Raw genomic sequence first — 23,511 nt, 5'->3', positions numbered from 1 at the left:
TTGTTATTGATGAAAAAGTTGACATTTGCAACCACATGGCTGGGAAGGGGGAAGAAATGCATGCAGCTGTGGCTCCTGTGCCCAATCAGAGATGCTTATCAAGCCATTGACTTGTTTTTTGTTCCATGCGCTATCCCTTACTGACCACATCATTTGGTGTGACAGGAAGCAATGCCTCTAGTTTGGGTCTCACTTAGCACTTTGAGGTTTTAGTAACCAGATCTGCTCGCTCTGAAAAATGTGAAACTGTGGGCTTAATGGTGACAGAAGTCACACGTTGGGAACTGCTTGAATTGCCTCCCCAAAACACTCACATACCACTGTGGCATTGCTAGAACAGAGGGCTAAAGGTTACAGAGAGAAAAGGAAACAAGATAACCAGGTAAGAGGTGGGGAATTAGAGATTCAGCTTTTCCCATCTCCTTCCTCTGCTCTCCTGCAGCTTATAGTTCCTTCTGGTTTCTCCCTCTCCAGCCAAAACCAACCTTTCCTTCCATCACAGCATCTGAACCAATTGTTAATATTCTATGTCTGTCCCTTACATTATCCTTGAACATCTTGTGACCTCACAGCACCAGCTCAGAGAATGGCTGGGGAGATGTTGGGAGAATTGTGTAAGCTAATGTCACAACTTTTGAAAAACCAGGCTACAAACTTTAATTAGTAGACTCAGTTTTGTTTGGTTAATTGGTACGGTCATCTTAGTAGTCAGTGGGGCTTAGAGATAAGGACATATTGGCTTACCTTTTGAGCATCTTGGTTCTAGTGTGCTACTGTAAGAAGAAATTAAAAGGAAAACCTTAAAGGTTAACTTTCCTTCTAACAACATTTGCTATTTATAACATTCTTAGTTACATCCTACTTCTTCCTTTGGTGTTTCTAAAAGATATCTATAATGAGGTGTCAGTATTGCACATACGTATTTGTATTTAATACATTCATTGGTTGATGAGTTACTCATAATTCGTTACATCGGTAAAGTATGCTGGAAGAATCAGGGGAGAAGGAAGTAACTGCCTCTAAAGTAGGGTTGTTCTCAAGGTGCCTGCTAGTCCGGCATCAGTTTGAGTGCACTGGCCTAAGAATCTTTGTTTTACTAAGAGTTTGGCTGCATACAATCCGAGAGCCCTCAAATATTCTTCCAAGAACCCTAGGCTAGCCACTGATCTCAGTACAAAGGTGCACCATGAATTGTCCTTCATCTCTCCATATGCCAAAGACAAAAGGCCTGGAGATGTGCAAAAGATGATTTTCAGCCAGTAGTTAGTGGCTACTTTATAGACAAAGGTTATCATTGAGGGTAGAGATAATTCTACTCTTAACCGTAGCTGAAGATGTTGAAGAAGGAACAGCTAACAGCAGGCAGGCAAATTTGTTCTAGGCAACTTCTAATGATTGGAGATTTCCAGAGCTCCAAAGTGGTGCTCCGTATAGAAGCTGGGGCAGTAACTTCATTTTATAAATTTCCAAGGTTGAAGAAATCCGGCAACCTCCCCTCTTTGTATAAAATTGTATAATACCAAAGACAGCTTTTTTGAGGTTATGCTTAGCATAGACAATACGGGCTGTCTAAGAGTCTAACTGATTAAACATCACCCCTAAATAATTTTTGCTTGTATTGTTGCTATGGCTTTTTGCTAAGGCAATAAAGATTGATGATGATGATGATGATGAACTACCTACCACTTCTACTAAAATTCGTTCATGTAGAGAACCCTAAAAAATGTGCCTGTAAAGTGTAGCCCTAGTTGCCAATTGACAAGAATGTAGCATTCCTGTTGTGATATTTTTCAATACTGAACAAATTTCAGAAGATATTAGAGGATGAGTTTTTGCATGGCTCACACACCATTCATTAGTGTCATAGTAAGAGCCACTGTACTAGTGGAATCAAAATTCTTTCTGGCGTAGCAGCAAACTAGGAATTCTAGGGCTACCGAAAGTGAGAAGAACCCTTTGAGTCTGGTTCAGGTTGTTAAGTGGCTCAACTGAAATTAAGTCTATAGATAATAAGCTCTTGTGTAGGAGGGTTCTTAGATGGTAATTGGCTCATTTTACTGATTTCCAAGATAACGCCTGGTCTTTGTAGGTGCAAACAGTTAGGCAGATTTTACAGAGTTGTAGCTTTAATTGAAATTGGGTCTTTTCTGCTGAGCCTTGTCTTTTTGTGAGCTCCATTCTGGGAGGGGAGAAGGCAGTTTCCTGGAAATGGATCCAACCGAGTCTGTGGGCCACGCTACAAGTGACGAATGGCACTTGCCTGGCAAGTGAACAGACTCACGTGTATTCCTCCCTGTTCCCTTACCATTCACTTGTGCTCCACTTGAGCGCAAGTGGAGGGCAAGTGAACAGGGAGGAATACACGTGAGGGCCAAGCTACACATGACGAATGACACTTGAACAGCAAGTGGATTGAGTGGAGGGCAAGTGAACAGGAAGAAATACACTTGCCGTTCAAGTGTCATTCGTCATGTGTAGCTTGGCCCTCAGTCAGTTCACTTGCCAGGCAAGTGCCATTCGTCACTTGTAGCGTGGTCCTGTGCTATCTTTGGTGTAAGTTGCATAAATTGGTCAGTTTTTCTTTCCAGTGTTAGTAGTCTATCAAAAATAAGTTCTACAGTTTTCGCTGTTAATTGCAAGGAGTGGAATAGAATAGTATGGGGGCTTCTGTTGTTAGCAAGATCAGATTCTTTCGCTGGTGTTTGCTGCTGGCATGATTTGACTCCCTTCTCAGCCACAGTTAGTGCCCTCTTCAAGATTCATGAGGTGAGTGAAACGATTAGAAGTTGGAAAAACAGAGGTCAGTGGAGATGAGTTCGGCATGAAAAAATCATCCATTTTAGTCTGTTTACATGCCGGGAGAGAGGAGATAAGTCCTCTGCGTCACCTATCCTTTTAGACGCTCCCATTAGTTGGAGAAAACAAGCCCCCTATAACTCCCAATACACAGAGACAGGGGAAAAGCCGCAAATCACCGAACTAGGCTCAAAAAGAATTTTCAGTTCAGTTGGAAGTAGAGCCAGTAGTTCCCCGTTTTATTCAGCAGAGCCTCCCAGCTCTCTATCTGGGCTCTTGGCACTGCCTATCAGAGGATAAAAGAGCAGCCCAAAAGAAATAAAATGCACACTAGAGTTCACTAAAGAAATGTCCTTGAAAGTGCGAATATTCAGACTAACTGTAGCTTATCAAAACTCGAAGCGCAACACAGGCACTTATCTTAAAGCCAGATAGAAGCAGGAGCTATGTGCTGGGGAGTCTGCTCAGGACACCATCTTCCAAGTTCCCCTACTAGTGGAATCAAAATTTGCATCGGGATGCATTTGATCCAGAACAGCTCCCATTAGACTTAGAACATGGTGGTTGAATTCTCATGAACAGACTGAGGTGAACACTTGAAGGTGCTTTATATGGGGGTTGGACCCTTGGTCTGTCAAATACAGTATTGTTTACTCTGTCTAGCAGCAGTTCTCCAGGGTCTCAGGAAGAAGTCTTTCACCTCAAAGGCTCCCGGATCCTTTTAGTTAGAGATGCTGGGGAATTGAACCTGGGACCATTGGCCTGCAAAGCGGATTCTCTGTCACTGAGCCACATCCCCTCCCAAAACAGCAATAACCATTTTAAAGTGCATGCACGTGGAGGCAGTTCTGCCCAGTGTTATCATGTCTTTTGTATGCAAAGGGTAGAGCTTCTGGGGCATTTTCACAGGAGGCCTAAATTAGCCATTGCTTCAAATAGCTTGGTAATACAAATGTGAAAACCATTTTTGACCAGAATCCCAAATGCCTTCCCACTTTCCCTTTCTATGCCAGCCTTGGGAAGAAGAGCTCAAAGGTGATTTGAACTCACATCTGAAATTGGCTTAGAATGTAGAAGATGTTATTTCCCATGTAAACGAATATTTCTGCTTCTACAGGAAGGGTTATTTTCTTTCCCCTTTCTCCTTATTTTTCCTCTTTCCTTTTTTATATAGGGGTAGTGGTGAGTCTCTGTATGAGAACCACTGTTCTAGTCTGAAGGACACCATATTCTGCATGAGCAGAAGCTCCAAGTTCTGGGTGGGAAACACCATTTGCAGTAGGGCAGCAAGCTATGCATCACTCTTAGGGAACCTCCATGCATCACAAAATCACTCATTAGACACCATGCACCCACATACACTCTCTTGGGCCTTTTCTATTGTCCTCTCTATTGTCTGAACTGTGAGTGCTCGATACAGAAAAGAGTTCTGCACTCAGGCAACCCAAATTTTGCACCAAGAAGATCTGAATTCTGAGACCTACCTAAACAATGCAAATGGGATCAGTGTATACAATTCTCTTGTTTTTCTTTTCTTTCCCCTCTAATTTCTTCTGGGTTTGCTTTTTACAAGAGGGATAGGGACACTGGAGCCCTGTCTCCAGTTACTAAAAATGTTACTCTGGCTACTGGTGCTGCAGCTCTTATTGCCTCTGTGTTTTCAGTCTTCAAAGCCATAAGGATAATGAGCTTACTTTTAAAAATGAGGGCTTCAATTCTTAGGATGCTGACTTCTCCGATGGAATCATGTCATACACATAGCCCTGTGTGCTGGGCTTTTTCCCCCTTCCTAAAAGTGAAAGAGTCATCACAGTGATTCAACCTGTCCCCTTCCCCTCAGACCTTCTGACTCATTTTCGGAGTGAGATTTGGGAGAGGCACACTTTGATGTCCCTTGCAGTTTCAAAATGCTGTGTAAAGTGCAAGCCAGCAAATTAAGTAATCTGCCAGAGGTCCTTTCTGTGACTAATTTCAGTGCTGATTCAAATAAGTCTGAAGCAAGCTTAACATGGAGTTGCCAAAACAAGCAAAGGGTTAACTTGCGGAATTGCAGTTCTCTGTATTATGCTTTGGTTGGAGATGTTGTCATTCTCCCCCGCCGCCGCCCCCCCCCCCAAAAAAAACTCATGGCTGGGATCATTATCCTTGCTTCCATTTGCAGCCCTCCTCCTCCTCCGGCACAAGGTGCTCTTCTGTTCATTGCCATGCACAGGTGTTGCATAATGGGTCATGATAGTGTCCTGCAAAACAAGTCCTTGTGGCTAGCCACTGTTGGAAACAGGATACTTCACCATAAGCTTCATCTAAGGTGATCCCAGAGAGCTCTTTCTAGGTTTTCCACCTGAAAGTTGACGGACACATCCTAAGTTTATTGCCTGAAGGATGACATTTACACACATTTCACATTAATTCCAAGTATTGCAGTGGCTTTCATTAATTTTTGTTAATGTTGTTGTTGTATATTGCTGGAGCTTGAGTCTGAATGAAGGCTCCTGAGGCCTACATGGCTACTGGGTGTTTTTGCACTGGTAACAGCCAATCATAATTGTTGCCTTATAATCCAGTCGCTGCGCTGCAAATAGTTACTTTGTATATAGTTCATGCAAATGAAGGATTCTACTACTTGCTTTGTATTGGTTGTTGCTAAAAAGGGGTGCGGTTTTCTTAAGTATAAATCAGCTCCTGTTGAGCCTGGTTTCAGTCTGTCTGCTTCCAGTCTTCAATAAAGTTGCTGTTATGCGCTGTTAATCACAATACTTAATTGTTGCTGATTTCATTTCTTCATTTTAAATTGTTTTGTGACGTATATAGAAATGAACTGCAAAAACAATTGTAGGAAAAGACTAACAAATTCATTCTGGCATGAGATGTCATGATGAGCCACAGGGAAGGTGTTCACCCTGCCGGTGAGACAGGAGTGCTGATCTTTGCTGCACTGCACGGGGCATTCTAGGATGACTTCCTGGCTTGTGAGGACAACAGCCAGAGCAGTCGGGACTCTGCCATCACGCTGTGTGAGCTGTGTGCCCTACAGGTTGGCCCAATACTTCTTTGTACCCATGAGCCCCAAGTATGATTGCCAACTCTGGCTTGGCAAACTCCTTGAGAACTGAGGGCAGTGCCTGGAGAGGGTGGGGTTTGGGGACTTCAGGGAGCTCAGCAGGGATGTGATGCCATCGAGTCTCCCCGGAAGGTGCCATTTCCTTCAGGGGGACCAACCTCTGGCCCGGAAATCAGTTGTAATTCCAGAAGAGCCCCAGTCCCTGCCTGGAGGCTGGCAACCCTATTCCTTAAAAAGGTGTTGCCTTCCAGAAAGGCTATCTGCTATTCTGAATAATCTCATTAAGGAACCTCTGTTAAATTTCTGTAGGGACACCATCAAAACCCACCATTGTAGATAGGGGTGGATTGGCCATTAAAGGCCAAAGCCCTCCAGCCCAACATATGCGGCCTTCTGGAAGCCCTTTCTTCCAGCTGAGCAGTGGCAGAGGAATTTTTTTTAAAAGTCATCAAGTGTACTAAGACATCACTTCCGGGGAAAACCCAGAAGTGACATTAGACAGCTCTAAGAATTGCCAAAAACTCAATGGTTTTACTGTAGAATTTTTAACGAATCCTAGAGGTACCCAGCATCACGTTTGGGTTTTTTCCTGGATGTGATGTCACAGTATACATGAAGCCTCTGCCACCCCCATGTCTCCACCCCCAGAGCTCCCACCAGTTGCCAGACATCTCCTGGCAACCCTACCTGCAGGCCCTTCTAGAGAAACAGGACCCTGGGCAAACACATAAACAATGTGATAATGTGTAAAATCCCTTCGTGAGCAAAATAAAAAGAGGAATCACGGGCCCTTCACTTTCAATTTGTATCTATCCATCAACAGTTTCCCTGGCCTTCTTGTATCCTGTTATATTTTCTCAGTTTGTTACATTCTCACACAGCCTCCTGTGCAAACACTTACCAGCCCCAGACCTGCTTCCCTTCAGCATGGCTACTATCACACTCCTTTATATATCCTGCCCTCTAATGTATCATATATCTTGTCCCTTGCCTGCTTCCAATGGCTCACGTGTTTTCCCTTGCTGCCCTAAGAGGCTGGACTCTCTCCCCCTCTTCTTTCAGATTCCTTTTCTGTAACTCCTTTGGCTCGTCCACCCCTTTTCATACCGAAAACGAAGCCCATTTTCATGCAGGTGCAACTACATGAAAACCTTGTCTCTGTAGTGCCAACCCATGCAACCCAACAGGTGAGGCCGATTGTGTGATTCTTTTCATGCGCAAGTTCTTCCCCTGTGACACTTCCCTTACTTGCTGCCTCCCTCCTTTTAAAAAAATGTAGACAGTGAGCATCTCTGGGAAGAGACATACTTTTGTACTTAGATTGTTCATTAAAGTGACCTGTGCATTGATGATTGTGTGTATATTAATAACAATAACCAGTCAGCAACTGCTTCACGGCAGAAGGATGTCAAGGTTTCATTCAAGCACTTCAGTTCTCAACAAATGAAAATGACTACCCTCAAAGGGCTGAATGTTTCCCCTTTGCCTTTGAAGTATCTGGCCTGTCTGCAGGTGTCTTGCAATCTTACTCAAAATCAAATGGAAAGTTGAGCGGGAGGGGTGGGGGGGGAGGGACAAGATCTCCATCTGCATCGCACAAACTGCTAGGTCCAGACAGTTCATTAGCAAGAGGACGTGTACAATCGAGACACTAATTCCGTCAGGTTCTTCTTAAATCGTAGGTTTTCAAGGTTTGGGTGTGTGGTGTTTTGGGCCCAAGTCAGCTGTCCACAGAGGTACGAGAATGAAGAGTGGCTGGGCAGGGGGGACTACATCAGGTTCCATTCCACTGTCCTGCTTGAATCATTGTGGGCAGCAACATGTTCTTCTCCTCTTTCTGTGTTTTCTTTTTCATCTGATTTCCCTCCCTCCTCTTTTCCCAATTTAGAAAGCGTGGAAGGAAGGCACGTCAAAATCGAGATGGGCACTGAACGGGCCCTGGTGCTGGATCGCTTGGCAAGCAATGTGGCCAAACGGAAAAGTTCCATGCCCCAGAAATTTATCGGTAAGAACGTTTTCTGAACAAAATCTCTGACTTGCGCTGTCATTAGAAGGCGTGGATGGGTTGGTGATTTCTCGTGGTTATTTGGTAAGGCTTGATTCAGAAGCTCGTATTTGTCAAGCGCCAGAATCTGCCCTCTGTTGTATGCAGGTAATTGGGTTCTTTCACTTCCAGAGTCCTGTGTAGGTTGTGAAATGTGCATGATGCTTCTTTGTGACCACATTGTTTACAATGGAGCAGGCAGCTTCATGTGTTTTCCTTAGCATTGCAGAATTTCTCATATTCTTGAAATGAATAGCGAAGCTCTTGAAAGTGATGAGGGAGATCGGTTTCTCTTTGGGTGCCCCCCACCCTAGCCTGTAGGGGTCATGTTGATTTCTACTGAAGTCAGTGGTGTTTTTCCAAGTAAACAGCCCACTTTCAGAGAACCGCATTCCAGAAGGAACCATGGGGTGATGTGACTGAGATACGTGAGACTCATTAGAGGCCAGAGCAGAGGATTGTTCTATGGCTGGATCCGGTCTTTGTTCCCACGTGCACCTTTCTTAATAGCAGGTCTGACTTGCAAAAATATGATTTTGATATAATTTTTTTTTAGTTCTGCCTATTAGCTGGTTAATTGGTTTATTGGATTAGCTTTAAATACATTTGCATATTTCCAAAATACGCTTTTGAAATACAGAAGAAAGTGTGAAGTAGCTTATAGTTTAATAAGATAAAGCTCATTGTGAGAAGGGAAGGTTAGCTTTAATATTTTCTTAACCATTCCCTGTTGCTGTCAGGTACCAGAGCCGAATTAATGATTAAAATAATGAAGTAATTGTGTCATTAATTCACAGCCCCAGTACCCCAGTAATTAAAATTTACAAACAGCACCCTACAAATTAATCAGCTAAATGTTTTGGTGATTAATCTTCAAGTTAAAGCAATTAAAGTTTTTAGTCTTAGTGGTTTTTTGCACAAAGGGTGTTAGGTGTGTGTGTTGCATGCTTTGGAGAAATTGTTTTTATTTGCTTTCAGTTCTGTTGTTTTTAGCGTGCTCTTAATATGAATTCTTAATTGAGAGCATCTGAGAACTATTGCTGACCAATTACAGTAGAATTTATTTTTTCCCTAAGTTATTCCATGAATATATTTTTCAGTATTAATGCTATCATGTATAATAAAATACTGGCATTTTCAGTGTTAATACTAACAGCATTTTCATATTTTATATACTATTTAAATTTACTGATGTTTGTATCATTATAATAGGATTCTTAGATAATATTTCCCTTAGCAAAATGCCAAGTTAGTCATGGTCTTTGAAGATACATGAATGAATCCCCTTACTTTTTAATAAGCATAAATAAAAGCTGCAAGAAGGGCCTGTATTCAGACTGAAGTGCAACATGGAAGTGGGGGGAGGTTAACCCTTTCTTTAATGCCATTTTCCCAGTGGCCCACCTGGTTCCTGTATGTCTTCCACACAGGGCAAGTAGCAATTGAGGTAGGGTTGAAGTTGGAAAAATAAAATAGGAAAAAAAGGGTTAGACTCCTTCTCAATGCCGCAATCCAAATCCTGCCCCCACCCCCAGCTGCTATTATGCTAAAAAAAACTCTCTCAGGAAACCCACTTAAAGATCTCTTGACTTCATGTCTAAGGATGTGCAAACATGCCATTGTTCCCTTCCTTTAGTTTTGCACATATTTGTTGTGAGTCTTTTTGTCTTGCCTGATTTTCCATTTTGTTTGTTTCTTTTACTACAATGTTTAATGGCTTCTTTATCTTAGGAACTGTTTTATGATACTTATGCAGCATTTATATGCAAAATTAGACAGCCATTTAAATGCCAATTTTGCTACTGAATTTCATTATTTTTTGTAAGGAAGCAACTGCAACAATTTCATCCTTGATGCTGAAATACTATAAAAATAACTCCAACTTTCTGATCGAACCAGCGTAGCCACAAAATTTGGCAATATCTATGGTCACCTTTAGTCCTTAGACTGCAGATGTATGAGCTAAACAAGTCACTTTGGAAAGGTAGTTGGAAAATACTAGTCCATTGTGTAATACAATTTGCCTATTGTATTGAGATATACTTCTCTATTATCAAAATCTCTGTTTCTGAGAAATTGAAAGAACAATTTAATCAACTTAAGTTACCACTCACCGTCGGAAGGAAAGCAAAATTCGAGTCCAGTACCACCTTAAAGACCAGTATGTTTTCCAGGGTAGAAAGTCTGGAAGGAAATAATCAGAAGGAAAGATTGTCTTGAGTGTTTTCTTTTTCATACCCAATGCAAGTAACCCTACAGACCCAAAATAGTTTTAAAAATAAGTGAGCAATTCCCAGCCATACTGATTATATTTTGCCTCGTTTTTAAAGCAATTCAAGATTTGCAAATGGCCTCTGCTGCTGTGCCTTTAAGAGTGGGTGGATGTGTTAACTTTAGTAAATAATCACATCTTTTTCTGAGCAGTGAAAAACTTCACTCTCTGATTTCTGCACATCTCTGCTGTTAAAGAAATAGGGCAAGCACAGATTTTTCTGGTCAGTCGAAACACTACTGAACGCTTGGAGCCCATGCAAAGCCCAGCGTTAATGAAACTCCCCGGAATCAGTTTTACCACGAAATGTTATTGTACTTTTGAGTTCCCGACTGCAGACACGGGACACGTTTCTGGAAGGGAAAAAAATGAGTTTGTCCTGTACAGGCAGATTTTGTTGACTTTTTTGCATCAGGTGTCTGAGGCCCACTCTGAACTTAACAAGCAGGCACCTGTCCCTATTTTTCAAGCAAATTTCTGGCACTGCATTTTTATCCACTCTTGCTGATCTGTGATGAGGGCTTCCATTTCAGAAGGGCTACTATGTAAATTCATCCAGGATACCATTGTAGTGTGGAGCAGGATGGGAAGAGTTAACAAAACATGTGGAGTGTCCCGTCACCTATTTGAAGGAAGTATCTTCACTATAAACTTTAAACAGGTTTTCCAGTCATCTTCTCTCTTTGGAAACCCTGGGAACTAGAGTTCTGTCGATTTGGAGGAGTATTAAAGAATCTCTGAGAAATTTCAGTTTTCTCACATTTGTGTATAATTTGTGTATAGGGGGATTGTCTTACATTTAGAGTCATCTCCCTTTTGGATAAATACAAGTGTATAGCAGGGTTATGTCCTTTCAACTATCGTGATAGTAACAAGAATACCAAAGAGGCTGCAGCATCTAATCTAAATGTGGTATACATTTTCGTGGGGTAGAGGCCACTATCAGATGCATGAAGTGCAGTCTTCATATGGCAGGTATGACCTAAAAGCTGTGAAATGCAAGAGTTTGAAAAAGGTCTGCAACATTTCCAAGCTGATATGTGTAGCAAATAAGAACAGTAACCATTTGCAACAGGTCCTGACTAAGAAAGAAATTTGCGGAAAGATATTTTTCTTTACCCTGGAGTCTCCCTTTTGAAGCCTTTTTGAAGAAAAAATGACTTATAGGTCAGAGTGACTTGGGATGGAGCCCGAAATGTTCTATCACTGGTTTCTGAATGTTACCATGTCTGATGTCAGTGCTGTATCTTTTTTGTAGTGATTGACTTGTTTTAAAGTTGTTAGTTAGTCTTTAGGATGGCAAAACTGACAAATTATATCAATAGAAGATCTATCAACAAATTTGAAGAGAAATGGGGAAGATATTTTGTTTACAGTGAATAAAACTTTATGAGGTCTTAACTCTGGAAACCGAAAAGCAATTGTATTGATGTATTTTATAATTTGATTTTAAGATGGTCTATTATATAAAGATAATTGGTCGTTTAGGTAAATAGTTGGTAAAACAGATTGTACAATTCGGAAATATTGGTATAAAGGTAATATGTTTATTGAAAAGTAAAGTATCATCACAAGGTAAAGAGATGCAGAAGGGATATGAGAATTCCCTTTTGTACAAGATAAGGAATAGAAATAGGTTAACATTTCTTATAGTAACTCATATTTATATTAAAGGTTATAGTAATCAGTCGCATTAAGAAATAAGTAGTGATTCTGCCAATAATTGTTATTGTTAAAAAGGAAAAGATAGAATGGAATAATAATGAAATAATGAGGTCTTTTTAATTATTATTAATATTAAATAGTAAGCAGGAATGGGTTCAAATTGTGCTTGGGTAGTATAGCTGGAAAATATATACCAGTTAAGCTTAATAATTAATCAATAATCGTATTAATTTCTATTTTAATATTGGTAAAGCTTTTGGTTTTCGAACTCTGTATTTTTGTAATCTTTGCAGCACATAGTTATATATTTGTCTTAATTTTCCTTCCCTTTTTACCCTCTTCTGTTAAATTAAAAAAAATAAAATAAAAACACTTTGCTGCAATAGCTGAAACTCCTGAGGAATTTGTCGTAACAAACTCATATTTGCAAACACATGAATCATACAAATGCGCTCACCAAGGAACAAAGGATTGGACATAGCTCCCCAACTTCAAGTCTGCTTCTGTGTACTGTGTATAGCAGCCTTAAGAAGGGTCACAAATACAGGTGTTACGTAGGCAAGGGTAGCCAGCTTTCAGTGGAGGATATCACTGAACACGTGGTATGTTCAGCTCAGATATTCGGTATCATTACACATATTGAACATCAGTGGACTCAAGTTTGTGGATGAGTTTATACCCCACAGAATGCTGCAGTCAATCCTGACTCTCTGATGAGCATGGTATACGAGTTTGCAAATACATCTGTTATATTTATAGGTCCTGTGTAGAGGCAGGCACAAACTGAAATACAAATCGAAGTTCATCATGAACCACATACATGGTTTGCGAACCGGCTGTTCATGGGAGCTCATTTCTCACAAACCGTGATGAATTTTAGCCCGGTTTCTTTGGTTCATATTTCAGTTTGTCACTGCAGACAGCCTGGTGTTGATCAATCAGTTTCCTAGGCAACAGCAGGGATGGGCTCTCTGCAGACCTTCTGCTGACCCGGAAGTGACGTTTTCACGAACCGAACAAACTGGTTCCATGAAAGTTTGTGATTCGTGGAACACAACGAACCACAAACCACACAGTTTGGAATTTTCCCGGTTCGTGCCCATCTCTAGTCCTGTGTTTTAAGAAATGTGTGAAGCAATTCAGCATCTAAAAGCCAGATCACACTGCAGTGCCTACAAATCAGGTTACACTAGTTTTTCTTCATGTGCTCATATAGCCATGTACACAATTGAGTGGACAGAGTGCTCATGCCTTTAAGGCCCTAAATGGCTTGGGGCTGGGTTACTAGAAGAACCATCTTGTTCTGTACCATGCAGATCTGCCTCGCAAGCCCTGTTCTCTGTGCCCTCTACTTGCAGGGGTGAGGCAAGTGGTGAAGAGAGACAGGGCTTTTCAGCTACAGCACTTCATCTTTGCCCTTCCCCTTGAAGCTTGTGTGGTACTTACCTGACTCCCTTCAGGGGCCATTTCAATCCATTTATTTTTACTCAGTCTTTTAACAGAGGGGTTCCATTTTTAGCTGTTTTCTCATTGGTTTCTAGCCTGTTTTATGAATACCATTTTAGGCTGCTCAGTTTTTGTTTTATGCTGTGTTTAGTGGCTTCTTTGGTTTGTTTGGGTAGTTTTAGTTGTGAGCCTCCTTGGACAGGTCTCTGGAAAGGCAGCATATATATTTGCAAAATTAAGAAATAAGTTCAGGTGCCTGACCCACAATGGGCCAAAGCCTGGCTTGCTAGGACAAGGTTTATGGGTCTTTCTGGTGTGCCCTTTCCTAGCAGTGTGGATTCTCGCACCCAGTGCGAGTGGGTGAGAAAGGAAGACATACAGGGGTGTCTCAGCAAGACTGTTCTTTGAAACTTTTTTTTTGGATGATGTGGTAAAGTTGTGTAAGATGTGATCAAAAAAGTGTGACTCACTTGCTCTGTTTGATCCTCCATCGTGTGCTCCCATCAGCCCCCGGTCTGACCTTAACTTCTTGTTAAATACTGGGGTGAAAAGATGGGCTGGAGTGGAAGGTTTTCTTAGGAAAGCTTCTTTACACAAGGGAAGATTAGACACCATTATGTGGGTGAGACTGCCAAAGATTCATGGAACCTCATTTCAAGGGTAGAACAGAAATGATCAGCCAGTACAGAGGCCCATCAGATAATGGAGGTGTTGCAGGCTCTGATATTCAGCAGGTTTTAGAAAAACAGAACATCAGGGAAAAAAGTTCAAGCCCAGCCCATCTTCTTCCTTTTATACTAGTCTTCTGCCTGCAGGGAGCTTATGTGGAAGAGCATTAAAAATGCACCCTGAAGTCTTACAGTCTGTTTTTCTATCTTTGGATTCTCTCATCTCAGGTCTAACAGAGATGCCTCATAATTACAGTGTGTGACATGAGATTATACTCCCCTGGCTGATGTCAGTCCGTGATATGAGATGAGAGCAGAGCAATATGAAAGAGATGATAGCACTTCATGCATTGTTGTTTCCCTAGATCAGGGCACTCACCAACACCTTTTCTAGTATCCACCAAATGCTTTTAGAAAATAGATGGGGCCAGGTGGGGATTTTGCCCAGCAAGGCTTCTGATTGGCTGTGCAGATTAAAAGGCGTCCTCTTAAACAGAGCTTCTGCCTGAAATGTTGAGGACTTACTATTAGACTGATGTATAACCTTGCTCCTTGACATTTTGTAGTTGGCTTTGCCTTCAGTGGCAGCCATTTCATGATTGGCTCTATCTCCTATGGCAGCCACTTTGTGGCTGTGCCCACAACCCTGTGTTAGAATTCCAAAGGTGCCCACAGGCCCAAAAACGTTGGGGACCCCTGCCCTAGATATTACAAGGAAGGTGGAGCAAACAAAGCTACTGCAGTGTAGTGGTCAGTGTCAGACTAGGATGTGGGAGACCCACATTGAAATTCACACACTGCCATAGACGCTGATTTGGGCCCATCACTGTCTCTCAGCCTGAACTACCTCTCATAGTTGGCATGAGCATAAAGTGTGGGGAAGGGAGAACCACACTCCATCAAGAGAAGGTGTGGTTAAAATGCAGCAGATACAGCCAATAGTCCCTCACCTCTAGTTGCTTCTAGTCAAGCCCTAGAAGGTAGAATCTTGAAATGATAAAAGGCATATACCAGTTCAGAAGAACGCAGGTGGGGAAATCACATTTTAAAACACTCCCTCTGTACAAAAATCCTTTCCTTGCAAGTAGGAAAATAGTAAAGCAAGGAATGGGCTGTGCTAGAACCTTTCCCCCTTATGGGCTTGTTTTTTAAAAAAAGAAACTTGCAGGGAAAGTTGTTCTGGTATATGGGAGAATATTTTAAAATGGTACCTGCATGTGTAAACCAGGCCTGTTTATAGTTACACCATTTCATGCTGTAGTGGGAGGGGGTCATATTTTTGAACTGATTTTTAAAAATAAAAAAATCTCCTTTCATGAAGAGTGAGTAAATGGTGAGATGAGGTGCCTGATTCAGCCTCGCCATATTTGCTAAAGAGACAAGGGGTAAACAATTTGTGCTGAACCAGCCTAGCCAATCCTCAAACAAAAGTTAGCAGAGGAAAATAAATGTATCATAAACGTGTCCAGAACTCCCCCCTACACTAATGTCACACACGTGCACAGGCTTTTTATTTTTTTAACTTTCTTGATCACAACCGAAATGGCGCTCAGGTTTTCTGGGTCGCCTTGTGGTGTGCCACCTGTGATTAATGCACATGGGTATATGCAGCTGTTGCAACCCGATTAAATAGATCAGTCTGGGTGCAAGGGGACAGGTGGAAGCTGAACTTCCTATGTCTCCTGTATTGCATTGACTCAACCTTTCCAGTTTCGGGTTTGCCTCTTGGGGGTGGAAATTTCAGATTTCCATTCTGCCAGATTTGGATGAACTCACCACATATTCCTTCCTTTGCTTGATGGTGCTTTGCAGAGATGTTGCTGGGGACAAGAACAGCAAAACCAGAACCGAAGGGGTGCCCCTATTGCTCCCCCCAGTCCTTTCCCTCTCATCTAGTAGGATGGGGGAGCCACACATTCAGCCCCCTGGACAGGAGCTCTTTGCTCACTGTCACACTTCATATTTCAACAAGGGCAGGCAGCATAAAATCATTAAATATTTGCTTGTTATGTTTTTAGACTGCAAACATTCTTTGTAATATTTGAGTATTCAAGAGAAACATTTCTCCCTCAAAAAAGCCGTGGATAAGGGGCAAGATGCAGGTATGGTTTAAGTTTTTTTAAGTCAAATTCAGTGGGAGATCAAAGCACTTAATTAAATTTCTTCCACTGGCATCCATAGGCCCAGAAAATCTTGACTTTGACTTAATAGTACCTTTCCACACCTGTTGGCAGCTCTTCTTACATGCTACTTTAGAGCCACTTGTTCTGTCAAATCTCTTCTTCCAGGGAATCCCAGAGCCAAGCTACAAGAGAAGAATTACACGAGGAGGAGCACGTGAAGAGAGTCTCAACGTTAGCTGGGAAGCTGAGTTTTAAAAGATATCAGAAGGCTTTGTCAGTTTCCCCTCTCTACAGAGCCAGGGAGATCCTTGCTCAGAGGGTTTGTTAATTTCCTCTTTGTCTCTGGAAGGCTCTGTCAGTTTCACCTCCCCTTCTAAGAGGCCAAGAGGAAATAAACAAACTTTCTGAGCAGTGATTTCCCCTGCTCTGTAGAGAGGGGAAACTGACAAAGCCTTCCGGTCTCTCTTAAAACTCAGCTTCCCAGCTAACATTGCGACTCTCTTCATGTGCTCCTCTTTGTGTAATTCATCTCTTGTAGCTTAGCCCTCAGCCAGTCAGGGAATCACAGTGAATTGGATGATGTCACAGTATGATGCAGCCAATCAGATTTGGTTATAGGATGACACTCCTGAGTAGACGTGGGCACGATCGGAATTACGGACTGAAAATTGCCCCGATTTTGGCGTTTGCGCCATCGGGACTGGGCTGATCGGCTCCGTCCACGGCTCACGGTTCAGCGCTCGGGTGGGGTGCTCTATCGGGTCTCGATCGGATCGATCGGTTTACGTTCAGGATTGCAGTCTGCAGACAGTCTGGCGCCAGCCATCTGTTCCCGAGGGAATGGAGCCCCGTGGAAACGGAGCCTGGGGAATGCCGGAGCTGTTTGCCCTCCTTCTGTCGCCCTGGAAATGCGAATGGAAGCCCAGCTTTCCTTGATCAGCAGGGCTTCCTTCCAACCACGGAGCAGCCAGAAAAGCGTGCGCCCTTCTCGTCCATTTTGGAGAAGAGAGGGGAGGGCGGGGGAAGGGGGTGTTCTTCTGTAGCCATGGGCACTCGAATCTCATCCCTGCAAAGCCTGAGAGGCAGCTCTTACGGCCAAACAGCCCTCCTGCGTAGCAGACCCAGGCTTTATAAATAGCCATATGCTACGCAACAAAGTTTCACTTTCCGCTCGCGGGTGGAGTGGGACAGAGGCGAGCTCTCGCTTGCCGCTTTTGGAGAGAGAAAGCGCAAGAGAGAGAGAGAGAGGGAGCTTTAGCTTTGGGCTTCAGCGGATAGGGAATTAGGGAATAGGGAGCTATCTCCTCTGGTTCCAGGGCTGCCGCCTAGCTCTGGGGCCAAGCTCGGTGGGCACCTCGGCTGAGGGCTCAGGTCTTAGGGGGAGTGTTGCAGCTGGGGTTGGGCTCTATTCCTATTCACTCTCTCTGCTTCCAGGGCTGCCATCTAGCTCTGGGGCCAAGCTCAGCGGGCACCTCCTTGGCTGAGGGCTCACACAGTATTACACACTCTAGTGCCTGGTCACTCTGGTCTGGGGGAGTGGTGGTGGTGGTGGGCTAAGGCTCTAGTTTATTCCCTCTCTCTTTCTCTCTCTGCTTCCAGGGCTGCAAATGTCAACTCCCCCCCATAGCAGTACTGGCACACTCCCGTGGGGACAGACCCCCCCCCGCCCCCTGAGGGGAGGCGGCTCGCCGCTGCCTCCACGGGCCTGCCGGGCCCGGTGGCCGCCATCCTCCTCACCCACCATTCCTTTAGCGCTGGAAACTGCGGGGTGCCCTCCCGCGTCGGCCTTCCCGATTCCCGATTCCCGATTCCCAATTCTGTATCGGAAACGGGACTTGATCGGTGAGGTTCAGGTACCTGGGTTTGGCGCTGCCGTGGAATCATGGCCTGCTAAATCGGGATTATTTTTGGGATCGTGCCCATATCTACTCCTGAGTATGAGTGTTTCTGTTCAGGATCTTTTCTCATTCTATGAGCAGGCAAACATTTTTGTTCTCTCTCCTACACCTGGTGATGTAGTCTGCACTTTCCCAGTGGACAAGTTATAGTGAACACACGTACAATCCAGCCCTGTTCATGTGTCACAGTTAGTGGGCATACATCTTGCACATACATGCATTCATCTGTAAGAAAGAGTCAATGCACATTCACTTTACAAATGAAACCAAGACCTGGATAAACATGGGCTTTGAATCCCGTGGTGGACATGCATTGAATGTGACTTAAGACTTACTCAATGTATATACAAAGAATAATCAGGTGTACACTATACACATGGATTGTACATGTGTTCACTGTAACTTGTGAACAGGGCTTCTGTATTCAGTGTATGCTTGATTTTTCTTGATATGTGCATTGAGTAATTCTCATGTTGTGTTCAACATATTGTGTGATTTAAAACGCAGATTTATCTGGTCTCCTGTGTGATTTGTAAAGTGAACATGCGTTGGCTTTTTCTTACGAACAGAGGTATGCAGGTATATGCAGGATGTATGTGCATTCACTGTAGCGTGAACAGGGTTAATGGCAGAGTCTCTGCAGAAAGATGCAGTGTATCGTTGGCCCATAAGCACAGCATGATGCACCCTGGGGCAGGGGGGGCAGTCCTTGCAATATATAAGCTTATCTGACTGGTGGGCATTTTGCTAGTTAATTGCAGTTGCAATTTCAAAACAAAGCAAAACAAAATGAGCTCTTAGCATCCCTTGAAGTTCTTGCCTAAGAATTTTCTTGAATTCTTCTTTTGTAGAAGTGGCATTATGAGTCACAGAGAAATGTCATGCCACGGGGGGGATTTTTTTTCTTTTTGCAATTCCTTTTAACTATCTGATGGAGCCCAAGATTTGCAGCTCTATCTCAAGCAAGTTACTGCAGAAACGTGAGCGGGTGGTTTCACTCCCATCTGCAGTACTGCCTGGTGAGTTTCGTGGTCCTTGACTCATAGAACTGACAGCGATAACTATCTCAAGGGTTTGACATCTGAGTTTCTATCAGCTTGGAGGATATGAATGCTTGCATGTGCTGTTGTATTTTGCACAAGAAACAGCTGGCCGTGTCAGCAGAATTCCAATTTCTTTGTACCAAGGCTGTCAATGCTGTGGTTCTGGGGCTGCAACCCCCAAAATGCAGAAATCCATATTGGGTGTGCAATTGAGAATCTTGAGATTCTCATTTAGGGTTTTTTTTTTATAGCCAAGCTTCTAGTCCTTAAGGAGATATGCTTGAACAATACTGGGAGGCCGAGTAGAATGTTTAGTAGTCAGAGAGGGCACTTCAGTGCTCTTACAGTATCCCCTTACCCCACCTTAAGAAGAAGAGCACAATCCCATCCCATGCGACAGATCCTCCTTTTCATCCAACAAGTTGTTATGGGGTTATAAGAAGTGTGTGAGTAGTCATGTGTATAGTGGTTAGAGTGCTGGACTAGGATTGGAGAGGTCCAGGTTCGAATTCCTACTCAGCCACAGAAGCTTGCTGGGTGACTTTGGGCTGTTTGTACACTCTCAGCCTAACCTACAGGGCTATTGTGAAGATCAAATGGAAGAGAAGAGAATGTTGTAAACCACTTTAGGTACCTGCTGGGGAGAAAAGTGGGGTGTAAATGAAGTAATGAAGTAAATAAATCAATAAATCTCTCTCCAGCTCTCTCTTGTTCTGTGCATTGCAACTTATTCATACTCCAGAAGAACATGAATAACTTACACTGCAGAGAGAGGGAGGGATGGATAGCAACATAAGAGAGGCTCAAAGACTTATAGGTAAGAGGATGAGGAGGAGGTAGAGCTCTGTGGAGCCTCTGAGAATCTCGGTGCATGAGTGCTGCTATGACTGTGATTGGATTTGATCATCTCCTTAATTGGCACACTATATTCAGTGCGTAGAATTCAGAATTTCACATTACTCTGGTGAAGAATTTACCTTTTTTAAGTGGCAAGGGTCTACACAGACCTGCTTATCCTTACCTGAGCAGAATCACTGCTTATGCAAGTAGATCAGAGCATCTTATATTCTTAATTTTTCTCTTAATGATGGTTACTGCTTACCCCATGTCACGCAGAGAGAGTTAATCTATGTTGGAAACTCTGATGATCAGGCTCTCTTGTGATAACTGCAATCCAAACCTTGTGATTGTCCTGTGCTTGCTTTTAAGGCTCCATCTATACATCACAAAGTTCTTGTGTTGATTGGAGAACAACAGGAAGAATTTGCATGCACCTGTGATGGGAGTTTTGTATCTCGTAGACACACGCCAATTCTTTTTTGTTTGTGACTACAGCAGGCAAAGAGAAGTGGCTTTAGTCTCTCTTCTCTGGCTTTTTCATGTCTGCAAACTGCCCTATGGAACCTTCATTTGCTCTGTTATGAAACTTACATGTAGCCACACAAGTAATATGATTTTTACAATGAAGTCAATAGTGGCTCCATGTCTATGGGATGGTTTGAGGATGTGGAAACATCAACAGTGAAGGCTAAATCCACTTCTTTCTGTGTGCTGTGGTTGCCAACAGATAAGAGCCGGTGTGTATCGGGGGGCACAAAACTCCCATTGCACAATATTGTTCCCCAAGAAACACAAGGACTTTGTAATGTGTAGAGATGATTCCTAGAATAGAAGAGCTCTTTTAGAACCTCATGTAACTGCTCAAGTGTCCTTTCCTTTGCCGTAGGTGAGAAACGGCCCAGCTTTGAGATGAATTACAGCCCCAGCTTTGTGCATGAGAAGGAGAGGGACCCTGTGCTGCAAGGATGTATGGGGGATCAAGCGATCAGCTACCTTGGTACGGATGCACTGCGCCCTCTTGTGCAGACTCCAACAGCCCCAACTTCTGAGATGGTGCCTGTGATCAGCAGCCTGTATCCCCTGGCGCTCACCCGCAATGAGGCACCGAACGGCAGCCCACACGACATGGAGAAGAGCCATGCCCAGCTAAGGGACAAGACCATATCTTCTGAAAGGGATCTCTCTCCACACAACAGTGGGCAAGATTCCACAGATTCGGACAGCAACCAAGAAGAACACCAGAGTCATGTTTATCATCAAAGTCAACTTGGCCCTCCGTCTGCACTGCACACCCATAATGGGCTTCTGACCTTCAAGGAGCATGCAAGGGTATATGACCTCTTCAGGCCAGCCCCAGTCTGTACCCGGGATGTCTTTAAGGTCTTCAACAAAGAAGGTGAACCCATTGGGGTCTATCGATGTGATCATTGTCGGGTCCTCTTCTTGGATTACGTGATGTTCACCATCCACATGGGATGCCATGGCTTCCGTGACCCTTTTGAGTGTAATGTGTGTGGCCACAGAAGCCACAATAAATACGAATTCTCCTCCCACATAGTCCGTGGTGAGCACAGAATGGGACTCAAATGAAATTCTTCCTTAATTTTTTTTTATAGAAGCTGAGTGAACGTCTACATTGCAAACTTAAAACCAGCCTGAAACTAGTTTAAGCATTGCAGCTTCTCCCACAGCAACCTTGGAAATGATTATTTTCTGAGGCTGTTGTATATATTCACATCCTAACAGCGTGATCCTAAGTAGATTTGTGTCTTTCAAAGCCAATGGGTTTAGAAAGGCATAACTTTATTTAAGATTTTACTGTATATTTTATTAAGAACTTCACAGCACAATCCTAAGCAGAGATATGCCCTTCTAAGAGCCAAGCTACAAGTGAGGAATGACACTTGAATGGCATGTAGTGATCAAGTGGAGGGCAAGAGAACAGGGAGGAATACACGTGAGTCTATTCACTTGCCGTTCAAGTGTCATTCGTCACTTGTAGCTCGGCCCTGAGTCCCTTGAAGCCAATTGGCTTAGAAGGGAGTAATTCCATGTAGGATCCCACTGCTAATCTTCATAGATCTACAGTCCCCAAGGATCCTTCACCAAGAGGCAGGAGAATTAAATTGGTTTGGAACTGTTTTACATTTGTAGTGCAGATACATCTTAAATGATCTCTTTCTTTTAAAACTTGTCTTCACAATAGTGGCTTCAATGTTTTTTTCCCCCTGTATCATTTATAATTTAAGGGTTCTGTCACACCTGCATCACACGCTGAAACAAGTTAAACTCTCATGCTGCTTCTTGCCTCCCCAGTGTGTCACTCCTAAACCAAATGAGAAAGGTGTCAGCACTTGCAGTTGAACACCAGATATTTGGGGGTGGTTAGATGTACTCTCTGATGATGTACTTTGTACATGCTCAGAGATGATAACCACATATTCCAACACCTAGGATTTATTTATACAATCAGCAGAAGGATGTAGCATTTCCCCCCCTAGACCATTAGTGCCATCCTAAGCAGAGTTACACCATTCTAAGTCCATTAAAGTCAATAGGATTTGAACTGTGTAACTCTTTTTAGGATTGCTTTTTACATGGCTTCTTTTTCCACTACCAGAAAAACAGATTGGATCCAACCCAATGAATTAAAATGTTGTCATTTTAGTTTCCAAATATCCAGGCCAGTTTGGAGGTTCCTACCTGCACAGAAAATCTGAAGCAATTATGAATGAAGTAAGAAGAGTCTTGCTAAGGCTAGTGAAAAATTTCAGAATTGTGTATGGGGGTGCGGGCTGGAGTTGGGATTCCATACTTTGTTGAAATTGCCAATCAGGTATTGCCCTGAAGTGACATTACAGACTGAATTGGAAGGTTTCTTATACAAAACAAATGAAAGAACCTGAAGGAAGCCGGAACCATTTTCTTTTAAAACTTGCCGAATTTCTGAGTTGGGAGAGAAGTGCAGGAGGCCCTGCATACTGTTGCCTCTGATCTTCAGCACCCCAGTAAAGACGAAGACTTTGCAAGAGGCAAACATCAGCATCAATCTTCAGAGACACCAGAGCCAAAAATTCTGCTCTGCTGCCTGCATTTCTGCTTACAAATATCCCTTTGTATGAACTTGGCTGCTCCTCTAAACTGCTGTTCAAAATGTCTTTTCTTAAACCAACAGGATAGCCTCTTGGACAAGAATTTCTGGAGCTGAAACTCTTTTTTCTCATTGGATGATTAGAATTTGATACTGCTGGGTGTGTTGTGGTTGTTTTTAAAATGCTTTTCTATAATGTAAAGTGATGGATTTATTTTTAATACAAGAGTGCTTTTCAGAATGCCTGGCTCTGTGTTTCAATTTGGTTCCCCCCTGCCCCAGCCAGATAATAAAGGGCATCTTTTTTGGATGGAACAGACCGGCAACATCCTGAACTGGCAACAGTAGTTTCTGTGCCTGTGGATATATTGTAAAAGCATCAGGGGACAACGGATCAAACTGCTTCTCTAAGGCTGCCTTGTGAGTTTAGGAATGAGGCGAAAGTGCCTCTGCATTTTTGGCTCATCCACAGCCAGTATATTGCTCGTGCCCTCCTGAACAGAATTACACTTCTCTAAGCTCACGTCCCCTCATGGGTCAGTAAGGACTCGGGTGCTTGCACAG

The 23,511-nt window shown here is 43.1% G+C and overlaps 1 protein-coding gene across 3 annotated transcripts in view; it reads left to right on the top strand.

The window, feature by feature from the left end:
• The window catches only part of IKZF3 (IKAROS family zinc finger 3), a 61,254-nt gene extending 38,086 nt beyond the window's left edge, over positions 1-23,168 (top strand). The window contains exons 1-3 of one of the 3 annotated variants that reach the window (XM_054995441.1): positions 7,505-7,535; positions 7,746-7,862; positions 20,743-23,168. In XM_054995441.1, the coding sequence (XP_054851416.1) occupies positions 7,778-7,862; positions 20,743-21,446 (789 nt within the window). In that variant the 5' untranslated portion in view covers positions 7,505-7,535; positions 7,746-7,777 and the 3' untranslated portion in view covers positions 21,447-23,168. The other 2 variants (XM_054995440.1, XM_054995439.1) reach the window with 2 other exon arrangements.
• Positions 23,169-23,511: the final 343 nt, after the last annotated feature.

The sequence above is a fragment of the Eublepharis macularius genome, chromosome 12 (assembly GCF_028583425.1).
Source record: "Eublepharis macularius isolate TG4126 chromosome 12, MPM_Emac_v1.0, whole genome shotgun sequence".
NCBI classification, from domain to species: Eukaryota; Metazoa; Chordata; class Lepidosauria; order Squamata; family Eublepharidae; genus Eublepharis; species Eublepharis macularius.
Note: the sequence above shows the minus strand (reverse complement) of the source record. Positions and strands in the feature narration are given on the sequence as shown.